Source organism: Procambarus clarkii, chromosome 90, assembly GCF_040958095.1.
Source record: "Procambarus clarkii isolate CNS0578487 chromosome 90, FALCON_Pclarkii_2.0, whole genome shotgun sequence".
Classification (NCBI taxonomy): Eukaryota; Metazoa; Arthropoda; class Malacostraca; order Decapoda; family Cambaridae; genus Procambarus; species Procambarus clarkii.
In genome coordinates this window covers 8,734,105-8,749,343 of record NC_091239.1, presented here as the reverse complement: position 1 = coordinate 8,749,343, position 15,239 = coordinate 8,734,105, and the positions used below count along the sequence as shown (strand labels likewise).

The window sequence follows — 15,239 nt, the reverse complement described above, 5'->3', positions numbered from 1 at the left end:
CTCGACGGAACGTTATTTTGACCCCAGTATTGGCATAGTTGTGGTGTACAAGTTAGTGTTAGGGCGTGATGTTACTCTGAGCTGGTACCCCGTTACCCTTTGGGGTCGCTAGGGCTGACAGATCCCCTAGCTTACACTCATATTGTACACCCGCAAAACGCCAATACATAGGGTCAAAAATATCAAATATCTATTTTACTGCTGCCGTATATACCCTCTTTGGGGATATATATAGGCAGTTCATTTTAGTCCTGATCCCTAATCAGTATTAAAAAATGTATAAATATGTATTGAATTGTACCGTTATTAATTTCAGGGCTATTGAAGTGAATGAGGTAATGGTTGGAAGAGGCATCGCTTGAAAGGAGCCTACTGGTGATGCGGAAATGTGCAGGAGACTACCGTTGTGATGGGACCAGTGGTGGACCGATGAATAAAGTCTTAGACGATGCAGAGCAGGTGGTGGTTGCAGATGTCGAGGTTTGGCTAGATGTGGTACTTGAGTTAGCAGATAAGTTTCAATGAGTTATTGAATACGTAGTTAAAGTTTGAGGCATTTTAATATTTTATTAGGATACCGCACAAAGCGGTTAAATCGTGTTGAGGGGTTCTTTAGTTTTTTAAAATTGCAACTGGACGACCACCTAAATTCAGTCAGTACATACTATTTATTAATATTAGGGTGGTCAGAGGGTGTAAACCCACAAGTAAGAGCTGTTTACTATCCAGGTTGTATGTATGGGTTTAAAATATGCATTTGAAATGAGCAGGTACATCAAATTAAGTTTGAGTAGGTGCAGGTTGCAATTAAAGATATGGTATATGCATGATTGAATAATTTATATTTGTAGCATCGGGTAACTGTTGGCTTGTTGCAGGTAATACCGGAGTGATTGGCAGGACCCCTGGGCTGTCTGGAAGTTGAACAGTGAGACGCTTCAACTTCATTATTCGTGAACACTTGGCAGTAAGTGTCTGGGTATTCTTGTAGAGTTTTCTTGGGGATAGGTTGTAGGTTTTGCCACTTTACTACAGTGTAATGGTGACTGTTTATTTTGTGGCTGTTTGAATGTCACGGTGAGGCGCCAGAGTAGTTATAAGTTAATTGTGGAATTTGACAGGAAGGTAGTTTTGCAAGAATTATTGTTCACGTTGTGAAAGATTTAATAATGAATTAGAAAAAAATGTTAGTGTTTGATATCATCATTTCCAAATAATCAACGATGAGGTTAATTTAGTCAGTGTCGCATGTTGTAGGGAGAAGTGGCTGCAATAACAGAAAGTAATAAGTGTTGCTATTGGGAAACGATAAATTGAATAGAGCGGATGAGTGCATATAAAATACCGCGAAAGCCTCATAACGTCGTTGGATTAACTGTACCTTACATAAGTGTTACTGCCAACGTTAAATTAACTACTTGCTTGAAGTGTACCGGGCTTAACGAATTGGTAAATGTTGAAGCGATTCACTCGAGGTCCAGGTAAGTAAATTTACGTGATGACAATAGGGCGTGGTGGACGGCATTTGCTTTCATTTGTTAGGTTGGAAAATGTAAAACAAGGGATGAAGGGAGTAGATTGGCGGCATGCAATAGTTAAGTGTGTGGGTGTTGTGGAATAACGGAGTTGGAGGTTGATGGTACGAGGTTGACATTGAGGTGCTGAAATAAGTGGCAGTTTGACAACTACTACAGACATATCGGGGCCCTCATAGCGAGGGGTTTAATTTAAGTGCAGAGCCTTAACCTGTGAAATATAAAGTTGTGTAAAAGTGTTTACTTTCAAATCGTTTTTGTCACTATATAGAAAAATCTATAAGCAATGTTGCGCTCTTCTCGTCGTTCCCACCTTCATCATACTCGAACGTTTCCTGGCCTTGGACCCTGATACGCCCAGTGCCCCCTCCTCTGTTCCTTTGAGTTGTCTACCGAAGGGTGCCCCTCCTAGTTCTGTCTGGGGGTTCCCCTTCTTTCTACTGGGTGTCATGTCTCTTGTGTATTTTCCTCGTCTCCCTTCGATCCTCCTTCTCCATCTATTGTCTCCCCGCCGCCTGTTGGTGGAGGCGGATGTCCATCGCTCTCCTAACGGGCGTCGTGTGTGCTCTCGTTCAGCTTCTCCTGTTGAGACGCCGGAATCCGTTTCCCAGTACGTAGTCGCTGGGACACGTTAAGTCAGAATTGTAAGCCTGTCTCCTGTCCTCCCTCCTCCCCGGCGGGTAACAAGGCTTGGCTTTGTTGCTGGGCCCCTACTTTTGGCTGTTGCTCCTTCCCATCCTATTTCAGTGGTTGTGCCCCCTGTTCGTGCGGTTGGTGTTGTTCACCAGCTCCCTTTTTATGTTGGGTTATATCGCGTGCAGGATTGTCTTTCCGTTCGTATTTCTAATGTTTCTCCTGGTGGTGTGCCTTGTTTGGGCCCCCACCCCCTGTGGAGAGTGCCTCTTCCACGGTTTTGTGCATACTTGACCCGCATCACTAAAGGTTTTACCCCTCGTACGGTTCTAAAACGTGTTTTGCTTGAGCACTTCTCATTTCCCCCTCCGTGTCTGTCTTCACCGATGGGTCTAAGTCTGCGGAGGGTGTTTGGTAATGTTGTTTCGTTTACCTCCGGAGACTATCAGGAAAAACAAGTGCTATCATCTTTACAGCACAGCTGTATGGTATGAAATGAGCGTGCGGATGTTTCTGGTGTACATTTTTGTCAGATCCCCCGATCTTGAAGTTGTTTGGGTACTGCTGCTCGCAGAAGGCTTATTGACACTCAGAGTAAACTAATTTACGGCTCTTAAGGCAGTTTCTTTGCCTAAGTATTCAGCTCTTAACATGCTGTCGGAGGGCAACATAGAATGGACATAAGTGTAACGGACTCGGTTACCATCCTTATAATTGGTGTCAGTCTGGAGGCAAGCATGTTGCAGTTAGGCCTTAAGACCTGTATTTTATAAATGATTTATTGTTTTATTTATATATTGAAATATTATATGCATAGTGGTCATATAAATATTGATTGTTGGCCTGTTCTATTGTTTTATATTAATTTTTTTGTAACTAATCAAATACATTATTACTGGCTAGATCCCTCCCCCTTGATTAACTTGTGGCGTTGCTCCAGATGCGGTAAGTTGTTTCCCCAAGGATTTTGTTTACCTGTTATTGTTTTCCCGCAAAAGTTCTGGTAGCTACTTAAGTTCGTACAGAGTAGTTTCGTAGAGGGATTTGTTTATCTTCGTTTGCCCTGTAGTCACTCCTATTCCCTGTGGCAGTGTTCCTTTTGAGAGTTTCTAGAGGGTATCACCCTGGCTTTATCCATTAATGACAGTTGGGCAGTTCGCTTCCGGAAATGTTCACCTCCCTGAATATTTTATTCTATAGGATTCTTCTGTAGAAAAGTGGGAGCACTGCTTGAGAGTAAATGCCCTTTCCTGCACTGGATTGGATTGTACTTTGCCTCACTTGTGTATTTTCTTTTATAATTTGTGTAGATATGGAAGAATGTATCGATTAGAAAATGGCTAACATTACTAAAAAATGCAAATAGTTTAATGTAAGGGAGAAGTGAATGTTGGTTGTAATTAAAAAAAAAAGTTTTGTGTAGTTACTGTATTTGGATAGAAAATTCAAATTTTTAACTTGGTGTTCAGTTAGTAGGGCATTTATCATAGAATGAAAAGAAATGTATTTAAATTGTGATGATGTTAAATTTTAGAGGAGATGAGTTGTAATAACTGGAAAAAAAAAATAAAAATTATTATTAAAAATGTAATGGACATAAAAGGTAAGTATAAAAATGATGTATTGGGAATTGCAAGTCACACTGTTACTCACATGTGTCTAGAGTCGTACAGTACCTGTCTATTGATAGGGTAACCTTAATATTTTTGTGATTGCATTATGACTATTTGTCCAAACATACAGTACTGAATTTATTTATAATTATTGATGGAAGATTGAGCCAGTCAATTTCTGATAATTATTCTTGAAGCATTTAGTAGTGTATTATTCCATCTGTGTTGCAGTGCTCTGAATAAAGTGGTTTTTAGCTTGACATATTTGACGAAAGCTGAATTTGTTGTAATCTACAGGCTGGGAAGATGTACACAAAAGGACAGATGGTGTACCCAGACAAGAGGAAGGGTTTGGTGTATCTGTACCAAGCAGATGATTCCCTTATGCATTTCTGTTGGAAGGACCGTGGCACTGGAACAGTTGAAGAGGTAGGACATTTACTTCACTTGAAAGGCAAGACAGTTTTATCTTCAGAATAAAAATATTTGTGAATCATTGTAACCATAGTAAGCCAAAAGTATTCTATGTGGCTATCGAACAGGTGAAATAATGCAGGGATTGTGACGGACAATCTTATATTAAAAGTGATACTTTTTGTAGTTCAGTATAAAATCTAACCCAAATTTTATTTTGCAAGCAGTTGCATGTATAGATTGTCAAAAGCTTAATTATTTTTTTTTTAATGGAAATGTGGCTTGAAAGCATAAATTTTAAAGAAAGCTGTTATTTTTCAGGATCTGATTATTTTCCCTGATGACTGTGAATATAAGCGTGTGTCACAGTGCACCACTGGTAGAGTTTATGTACTAAAGTTTAAATCGTCAAGCAGACGACTCTTCTTTTGGATGCAGGTAAAAAAAAAACGTGTACTTGTATATGACATTGAATTTGTGGTTGTTGATAAATTGTTACAGTAGGGCAAAATGTATTGGTAAGTAAAGACTAGTAGTTTTAAAGTAGAAAACTTTTAAGAAGAAATTAAGTACTGTAGTAGGTGTTGAAATTTACAGCAAATGACTCGATATAAATGAAATGTAGCACATCATGAACTTCCACATTATTTGCGTACTTTAAGGTTTTGCCTCCATAGGTGGTAAGATTGCTGAAGTAACCTATGGTAATTTATCTAATGTGCCGAGGGCTAGATGGTGCATTGTGAATTGGTGTTTACAGTAATGTGCTGGAAGGTAATGAACCATCTATAGCATATAATAAAACATATATACTGTACAGTATAGACCATTCTGGTAATCATACCTAAACAGGTTGTATTATAAATGCCACACTTTTTGTTTTTACTTTAGGAGCCCAAGACGGACAAGGATGATGAACAGTCTCGCAAAGTGAATGAACTACTCAATAATCCACCAGCTCCAGGGTCACAGCGCCCATCTGGTTCAACTGCAAATCCTGCCCTGGGATCTGAAATTACCAATTTAAGGGATTCTGATATCCAGAATCTGTTTGGGAATATTTCACAACAACAGCTGATGCAGATCTTGGGAAGTGGAATGTCCAGTTTGGCAACACTGCTTGGTCCAGGGTAAGTTTATTATATAAATATGTATTAATTGAGACAACGTTGTATAAATATTTCTTTAAATAGTTTATTAGCAAGCTTGACAAGATTTTAACCAGGAGTATTAGTGAACTTAACAAGAGTATTGAAAGAAATTTGGCATGTCATTTTAGTGTAGAAAAGTATAAATACTGTAAAACTAAACACAAATATTGCAGAAACGCTTTCAGACAGCAAGTAATTTGAGATTTTGGTATAATTTTCTATCAAGCGTACAGTATTTGTTGTAATTTGAAATGCTTCGTTTGATTGGTTGAGAACAGAGGTTTGGTCTTTCTAGTTTTGGTACAGAATTTGCCGAGTACTATAGAGCTGTGTTCATAATGGCAGATATGTTAAAGTAAATAGTGTTGTTTAAATAATGTGTTGGGATATATGTTTTCAAATATGTATTTTGTCTGTTGGGCTTGTACTGTTGTACTTTTGATCCTTCCCGTTTTTGTTTTTTCATGGAAAAACATCATAAATGTTGAACCCATCTTTAGGAGTATTTTTAGTTGTTAAATCATAATAATTGGTTGGCATTTGTATTTTCATCTATTTGCAGTAGGTCTGGCAGTGGTGGGGGTCGAAGCGGTAGTGGAAGTAGCAGCTCGACTTCTGCCACAACAACAGCTGCTACCACCACCCCAACACCTGCCCCTACCCCTGCTCAAGGTATAGTAGATCACAAAGATGTAAATGTGCTTGTAGACACTATAGAAATTAGTCTTAAACTTTAAACTCGCATCAGCTCGAATCCTGTTCTAAACATTGGTACAGCACTGAGAACAGCGATGGTCTGGCATCTTTGAGGGGGTCAGCATTATATTACTGATGATATAAGTGGTTGGGCCCCCATTCCCTCGCATGTCTTTGTATCCGAGTTCTTGTGCAATAGTTGTCCCCCACTGTGTGCTTTAAAATATATAGTTATAGTGACTTGGTGTGTCTTCCTATTAATGAGCATATCTTACTGTTGTAAGCAAGTAGAAACATTGAGTGAACATGACGTATAGAGTGGATAACAACTTGCAAGAATTTTGTAATGTTTAGGTTTTAATTAATGTCTCTTTGGTTTAATATTGTATACTGTTGTTTGTCTATAGAAAACCCTTTTTAAGTTGATCACCAAGAGACCTAAAACTTTGAGTCTGGTTACACATACCTGAACACTTGAAAAAAAAAATTCACTTTACAAATAAAATGGGTGAAGGCGCATAATTATATTTTATTACACAATATTTGTATGTTAATAGATACAGCATTGTAATCTGTAGTTTTTGTTATACAATATTTTATATTTTAATCCTCAAAGTTGTCATACAATAATCTCAAATGCCAGTTGTATTGAATTTTAACCTAAAATGCCAAAGAATACAGGCAAAATGTATGGTTACTAACATTGCAGTTGAGGAAAGTAGCTCAACAGCTACTATTGTTTATGAGTAGGGCCTTCCTCGGTGAGTACCCAAGCCTGGACCAGGGCTCGCCTTCAGTTGCAGACTTTCATCTGCATAGTGACAATGTAAATATAATGTTGTAATGAGCAAATAAGTGACCTTATGCAGACGCTCGTCTGAAAATAGATACACTGCAAGTCTTCGTGTAGATAAAATTAATTTAAAAAAGGAAGCCAAAGAAGAATGTCATTGTGGAATAGCTGAAGGTTTGTTTAGAATATTTCCAATTGTTGGGTAAATGCCACCAAGGGACAGAGTCTTTCATTAGGGGATTATTATTGTTGTTGAGAAAAGTTAGTTATTTATGTATATAATTTTTCAGATTCTGCTAGAGGTGGGAGCAATAGCCGGGAAAGTAATAGTACCACTCCTGGCAGTGGCAGTGTTGTGCCGATTCAGTTGTCAGATTTACAGAATATCCTTTCTGGGATCTCTGTTCCACCGGATGTGTCAGGTTCACCCAGGGTTGCAGGTAAGACAAGTTGCTAGTACTTGTATGAGGGGTGTTTGGTGAGAAATGACGCAAGGTCTTCAGTTTTGAAAGGAAATTATTTCCTAGCATCAAAGTTCTTTAAGGAGATGGTTTTGAACTGGTAGGGTCAATAGGTATATTAGGAAAGTAGTATTGTGAATTTATCATACAATTAGAAGTACATTAAGGTGGAAAGATAGGTTGCAAGAAGAATATTGGGATTTTTATACCAGTAGGGTCTAGGTCTGGCTCCGATACTGTAGGCAAAAAGATAATGTTTTTGAAGTATTGGCAAAAGTTTTATCACACATTGTAAGAAGGTTAAGGGCAAATTTGAGAGGGATGAGAAATTTACATTATTCAATATTATCTTTCATGCTGTACCTTATATATTCAGTCTTTTTCCAAAAGTTCTGTCCTGTTATTTAGTAAATACTTTAAGTTCTAATTTTGATAGACATTCCCTGGTATGATTAACAAGGAAATTATCACTTGATGCTTTTCCTCATGTTGAAAAGTGTGTCGTGCCCTTTTACAGAAGGTTTTAGTGAGCAATACATATCATAGGTGGTCACACATTTAATTGATACCCATTGTAAGAATGGGTATTATTCATTATCATTCCGATAAATGTACCATAAATATTGATTGTTGTATTAGTAAAGGTTTGTTTTTCCAAAAGTGGATCTGAGTTCGGCCATGACTGCAGAAGCTCTTCAGCCGATCTTGACCAATGAAGATTTTGTGAATCAACTTCGTCCTTATCTTCCTGCAACGTCTGATGAGTTACCTCCTACTGAACAACTCCGAGGAACAGTCACTTCTCCTCAGTTCCAGCAGGTACAATATGCTTGTCTGGGTTTAATATGTAGTATGTATATTAATACAGACACACCTTGGTTTACGAATGCCCCTCTTTACAAAATTTGTTGTTTATGAGCCCAATTTCTTTGTGAAATCCGAATCGGATAACAAACTTTGCCTCTGGTAAGGAAGTTTGTTTATACGCGTATGCCCGACCTAGTGGGTGGTGGCACAGCCACTGCGCCTCGGTTCACCAGTGCCTCCCGTCTAGTGACAATGATGCTTGAATTCTTTGTAAAGAATTATAGTATTTTGTTTGGTTTTGAACTTAAATGGTTATTATATATCTTCCCATGGGTCCCAAGAAAATCGGTGGTAAGGTTCAACATAAGAAAATAGTCGAGTTGAGACAGTAGAGGATGTCCCTTCCTCATTAAGAAAATGTGTGATGTATGGGAAGAACTGCAAAGTTTTTATTGAAAAAAACTTGCTCAGCTAAAGCTGTAACCGGCCATTGCATTGACCTTTTAAATGATAATGTGATGTCTGTAGTGAGACAAGTGTTAAAATATTGGTAAAAGCAAGCTGACATGGTCAACAAAGATAACCTGGTGGTGAACATACACAGGTCCATCTAAGTTTTTGCAAGGTGCCAAGAATACAGTGGTTTTGTAATTTGATATCTAAGGGTGCCGAGGTGAAATAATTAACAGGTTGACTTGTACAATTCATTGGTCTAGAGTTGACGTACATGTTAGTGACATAAGGATGTGTGGAATGTTGTTTACATTTGCAAATATTGTATGATTTTGATGTATACCTGAAAATGGGTAATAACTACAGAATGTTAACTAAAATTTAATAACTATTTTATCCAAAAGGGCTAAATGTTGTGTTATTGAAGGGAGTGATCACATTTTTACGAGTTTGATCATTCATTTTTGCCATGTTTTGGCCAACTTCACTGTGAAATTGAAATGTTACCATTTGGTATGATGGACAACTAGTAGGAGAAGCGGTGTATAGAGATTGAGAACCAATCTATTGATGGAAACATTTATAGTATTTATGAGGATGCAGCTCTTAAGAGTTTGTCAAAGGTGGGACCATGAGTGAATGAGGCTATTTGACTTTCCCATGGGTGAAAATTGTAGTTTTAACACAATATTATCTGTGATATCTTAAGCTTGTTCCATTTAACACTTTAGGAGATAATGTTTCCGAATACAATTATCGCACAGAGGTCTACTGAATGACGATTAGAATTAGGAAATATTTATTTGTGGAGATTTATGTATATTAATAATCACAATATGGAAATTCATATGAAACATTTATTTTGAGGGATCCATAATAGGCAGGTTCAAAGTTGGAAGGTATCACTCAGAAGGTCATTATTGTTCATATAAAAGCAAATACAATATGTACTGTATTTAAGTTGTTAATGGTATTTTCAGGCTGTGAGCTTGTTCAGCAGTGCCCTTCAGTCTGGGCAGTTAGGCCCTCTCATTAACCAGTTTGGTCTTGGAGAGGATGCTGTTTTGGCTGCCTCGTCATGTGATATGGAAGCATTTATTAAGGTTGGTTGCGTACATTGTATTCACTATCCGTTGGACAATACCTCTTAATAAGACTGTTCCTCTAAATATGTATATAATGTCTTGAGAAAATATAAGTAGAACAATATTATATTTTGGGCTGGGACATTTACAAAGGTGTCTTTGGAAGCAAATGTTGTTTATAAGCATTATAATTGTTTAAAATATAATAATAGATTAGAGTCCTTAGTATGAAAACTTTATATGGGAGACAACTTTGAATGAAAATTTAGTTTAAAATGAAAACTGTGAAGGTGAATTTTCTGTTGGGGGAGGGAGGGGGGACATTTTTTGTTAAATATAAAGCACTACTATTCTTGGATTTATTAGTTGTCACCACGTTTGGTAGTAATGTAGAGCGGACACATGTAGTCGGTACGGTTCGCAGGAATTGTATGTGGTAGTTTCGTTGAAAAGTTACTATTAGAGTTGTCTGAACCTTTATATAGATACCCATCTCCCTCTTTGCACGTCTGGGTATTTACCGAGTCTATATAACCAGGTCTGGGAGTCGTCATCGGTCCGTGAGGAGTGGCTCGGTGCCGCTATACTCCTTATACGGAAAACGGGGTCTCTTGGGACACCCCTCCCTAAGAACTTCTGTTCTATTGCCCTCACAAGTTGTCTGCAAACTCTTTGAATGAATAGTCAGTGTTCATCTGGTGTGGTTCTTAACACTTTCACCACCTTTTCCCTTCTGAATTTGGTTTTTGCAAGTGCCGCAGCACGACTGATGTCGTGGTGAACTTGAAGTCTATATTTGTACTGGTTTTTCTGCGAAGACCTCTGTTGTTGATATCGTTTTTGACCTGGAAAAGGCTTATGACACCACCTGGAGATACCATATTGTTTCCCAACTTCGTTCTTTTGGCCTTGCTGGTAATCTCCCTCTCTTCCTCCAAAGGTTCCTCTTTCTCGTCGTTCTTTTAGAGTGAGGTTTGGTGCCACTCTCTCTCTGCCTCTTTTTGGCCATACGAAGGTGTATCCCAAAGTAAAGTAGTGTTCTGAGCACTACTCTTTTCCTTGTTGCCCTCAATGGTCTTGTTTCCTCTCTTCCTTCTGGCGTCTTCTGTGCTCTCCATGTTGATGATCTTGCCCTCTGCTGTCAATGTTATGAATCACCCCTCCTTCACTGGCGGCTTCAACTTGCGATTGATGACATGCCGTCTTTGGCCACCAATCATGGCTTTTAAGTTTTGTGCAAGTAAGACTTGTGCCATGACTTTTACTTGGAAGCGTGTCGTTCTTCGTCCTTCTTTGTCGCTTTATGGTCATTCCCTTGTGTGCAAAGATTCCGCAAAGGTTTTTGGGTTAATTTTTGACACTCGTTTGTCTTGGTCACCCCATATCTCTTACCTCCGAGTTAAATTCTCTAAGGCCCTTAACCTACTTAAGGGAGCGGATAGGCGCACGTTCCTCTTTACTTTACTCTCTCGTACTGTGTAAAGTCGATTATGTTTGCCCTGCTTGCTTGTGTGTTTCTCATACGCTTTGCCGTCTTAATGGTTTGCACCATACTGGGTTGTGCCTTGGCTCTGGTGCCTTTCGTTCGACTCCTACCCTCGGGTTGTATGTTGACACTGAATTCCTATCTGTCCAGGATTGCCATGATTGATACTGTCTTCGCTACCTTGCGCAGTCCTTACAATACCCTCACTGTTGCGTAAGTTGTGCTTTGAATTTTACTCCTTCTGTTGCTCCTGTCCCCCTTCATCCACCTCCGTCTTTCTGTTTGGTTATCTCGCCAGCAAAATTCTCTTTTGGTTAGTATTACCAATATTTCTCCTAGTGTTCCATCCTTGCCCCCCCTGTGGAGGGTGTCCCTTCCTAAATGTTGTAAATCCCTGACCCACATTACTAAAGGTTTTACCCCTCCTACAGTTCTGAACTGACTTTTCCTTGGACACTTTTCTTCACACTCCCGCTCCAATTCCATCCTCACTGATGGGTCTAAGTTTGCAGACGGTGTAGGCCATCACATAAATGTTATTTCCTGACCACACTTACAATGTGTAGCCTGCCTTTGGAGACTTGGCATCGTCATGGCAGAACTTTATGCCATTCCCTATGCCCTGCTTTCCGAGTGTCCCTTGCAGTCAGTTGTCCCTCGATAGAATTGTTGGTGAATCGGATACATTTGATATCGTTGGCCTTGTGCGTTTTTGTTCTCATATTGGCATCATTGGTGATGTTTAGCGCCCTCTGATTATTCCGCACATTTGATGGTGCTACAAAGCTTTCCCGGTTTGGTGCCTTCTTTTGATAATCATTTGATAATTATTTACTCTATATAGATGCACATCAAAATGTAGGTTGTCTTACCTGATATCATAGGTTACTGTGATATCCTTCCCAGTGATGTTAATTGAGGTCATGGTGACCTGACCACATGTTGCTAGGATATTTCCAGCTGTTTGGTTAGTAGCAACAAATTAAATGGTGGCGTATCGGCCACACTATACAATAGAATACAGTAATAAGCTTTTGTCATCTCATCACATAACTAGACATTTGATACTTTGCGTCATAATTTTGAATTGCCAATATGGATACATAGTGACAGTGAAATATTGTTGATAATAAAGAGAACCGATTATTTGAATGTTTAAATAATGACCAAGTGTTTGGACAAATATTCCCAGTTTTAAAAGTAGATTTAAAAACTAATACACTCTTGATAGTGTTTAGTTGTCGATTTAGTGTAGTTCATCGCCTGTAAATACAACTAGGACAGTAGAGCATACATGATATATTGTATTTTGACTTTCAATAAAAGTCATGGTACTATTGAATGAATCATCCTTCATAGATTTTATTTCTTACTTTCAGGCCTTGGGAAAGAAGAAAGGTAAAGAGGAAGGCAGTAAGAAGGAAGAAGAGAAGGAGGTTTCTGATAAAACCAAGGATCAAGATAAGGATGATGATGATGCCATGTCTGTTGACTAACTGGTGTCTATGGATATGTTTGCCTTCAATTTTATATCTTGTTTTACCATTGGATACTTATGCCTAGATTTGTAAAGGGACCTATGACCTCAATGTGGAATTGCATGTCAAAGATATTCCTTTAATATTTATCAGTTAGGAGATAGTGATGATATGTGCCATTATTACAGGAGTGTACTGTCAGCATCACATTTTCATTATTGTATTAGTTGATTTGTAATGTACAAGTTGGGATTTTTGAATGTAGTTTTGATAAGTCTGAAACAGGAGACTAATAGAACTCATTAAATAATATACGGCAACATAGTAGTGTTAATAACCTTTCTTAATATTACTGTGCACACAACTGTATGGTTTGATACTTAGTTACGACCAAGATTGTAATACGTAGTTTTATGTTTTGTATATGTACATGGACTGTAGGCGTTGATTTGTAGTGAAATCTCGTGGGATATGGTTCAGTACGTACAATACATAAATAAATAAAATATAAAATAAATATGAAAATAAAATAGATATGTTCTAGATATACATCTAGATTATATATATCTATTTTAGATGCATATCTAGGATGCATGTAGATTATCAATATACATATCCAGATTACATTATATATTGATAATGTAGAATATATATCCTAGATACATATATAAAAAAATTATCCTCTATTAGAATATGCTACGTATTCTAAGATATGTAAGGTATTTATTATAGGTATATAGTTAGGATAATTATTGTAGATGTAGGTAATGATCCTAGCTCTATACGTGTGTGTGTATATATATCTAAAAACTCCACCCGAGAAGTGACTCGAACCCCATACCAGTTGCGTTGCTCCTGGCAGTATGTACAGGATGCCTTAATGCACTTGACCATCACGACCGTACATAAGCAAGTGATAGCCGAAGCTATTTGAACCACTTCCCCACTGGCACTCTGATGTTAATCTTGGGCATATGATTTGATCAAATTGCCTCATTCTTTGGGGCACAGGTGAGGAACACATGCTAACAACCCTGAATGGTCCCCGGGACTATATGCAAGTGAAAACTCGATTGCATATAGTCCTGGGCTGACATTGGGAAGATGGTCCTGGCTGGACTGTACCTCGTGACTGTTCCTGGACCTAGTGGGGCATGTGTCGCTTTGGGTGTGCGGCTGGAGGCCGTTGTGTGGACTTTAAGTTGAGATGTGAGCACGAAGCGTCTTGCACGTTGTGTATTTGTGCGTATTTTGCTATGTGAAGAGAACAGAGAAGGCAAGCAAAGTGGCAGAAGTTAGGTTCAGGTAACGTACAAATCCTCTAGCAAAATTAAACATTATTGTACATCAATAAAAGATATTGAATAAAATAGAACAAATTGAAGGCAAAAATGTTGAATATTGAATAATAATCAATATTAATAAATATTTATTAATCGATAATCTTCGATAGTAATGAAAAAAAAATATAATGAATAATAATAATATTCAATAGTATTATTGAATAATAAGATTTAAGAATATCAATATTGAACAATATTATTGAATACTAGGGAAGGTGTTGGTGAGCCACAGCAACCTTCCTTGTCCCCCAGTCTTCCCAACCATTCCCAACTCCCTCGTCCGATGCGTTCCCAAATGGTGTGATGTTCCCATCAGAAAATTGGGAACATGAAGTGATGTGATGTTCCCATCAGTGAAATATAAGAATTTAAGTTAAAAAGTCATGAAAATATGGGAAAACAAATATACACGAAATGATCGGTATGGTAAACAACACAGCTCAATTCCAAGGCAAATGACAAAATAATGAAATCCAAATGGATATAAATCAGAATGTATGAAAAATCCAATTATCATTGCAATCAGAAAAATTGAAATGTAATTTTAACATATATTTAGTATAACATGTGTGTTGCTTTGACATGGAAGAGATTGGTGGTGTTTTGAAGAAAAGCCTAGTTTTACATGTCACAGGTGTGGCATCTATATAGTAGGTATATAAAAAAAGACGCGTATATTGGAAGTCAACGTTGTGTCAAACATCAAGGCAATCGGTAAAGAAGTTAGGTTGAATAGCGGTCATGCACAAACGAACATTTCCATTTATATAGAGTGAAGAATAATATGAAATATTGAAGAAAGTAGTAGGAATTGTCATAGTATTGTAGGTAATTTCTAGTAGAATGTTTAGGGGAATCCTAGTTGGATTTTTAGTGAGATTCCTAGTATTATTTGTAGTATGTTTCCTAATAGTTTGTCTAGTATGAATTGTAGTATGATTGCTAGTATGATTTATAGAGATTTGTAGTACGATTTATAGTGGATTTTTTAGGAGCATTTGTAGTAGGAATCCAAGTAGAATTTTTAGATGATTTTTAGTTGAATTTGTAGGGGTTTCGTAGTGGGATTGCTTGTAGGATTTATAGTAGGAATTGTAGTAACATTTATAGGTGATTTTTGAGTAGAATTGTTAGGGGAATCCTAGTAGGATTTTTGGTGGTGATTTCTCGGGTAATTTATAATATTATTTTTAGGGGAATTTGTAGTCGGATTTGTTTGGGAATTTTTAGTAGGATGTATAGGGGAATTTGTAGTAGAACAATCTTCCACGGTACTTGTATGTACAATACA

General features: G+C 37.8%; 1 protein-coding gene across 6 annotated transcripts; it reads left to right on the top strand.

Annotated features, from left to right (window-relative positions):
- Positions 1 to 10: 10 nt before the first annotated feature.
- On the top strand, positions 11 to 12,925 carry LOC123746534 (regulatory particle non-ATPase 13). Of its 6 annotated transcripts, none has more exons than XM_069318290.1 (11): positions 11 to 459; positions 879 to 967; positions 1,258 to 1,481; positions 4,079 to 4,210; positions 4,517 to 4,633; positions 5,087 to 5,325; positions 5,909 to 6,018; positions 7,126 to 7,275; positions 7,958 to 8,115; positions 9,537 to 9,659; positions 12,507 to 12,925. In XM_069318290.1, the coding sequence occupies exons 4-11, from the start codon at positions 4,088 to 4,090 to the stop codon at positions 12,621 to 12,623; spliced, it is 1,137 nt and encodes a 378-aa protein (XP_069174391.1). In that variant the 5' UTR covers positions 11 to 459; positions 879 to 967; positions 1,258 to 1,481; positions 4,079 to 4,087; the 3' UTR covers positions 12,624 to 12,925. The 6 variants fall into 6 exon arrangements, with proteins under 6 accessions (XP_069174391.1, XP_069174395.1, XP_069174393.1 ...); XM_069318294.1 differs by having other exon boundaries at positions 11 to 480; XM_069318292.1 differs by having other exon boundaries at positions 11 to 495.
- The last annotated feature ends 2,314 nt before the right edge of the window (positions 12,926 to 15,239 follow it).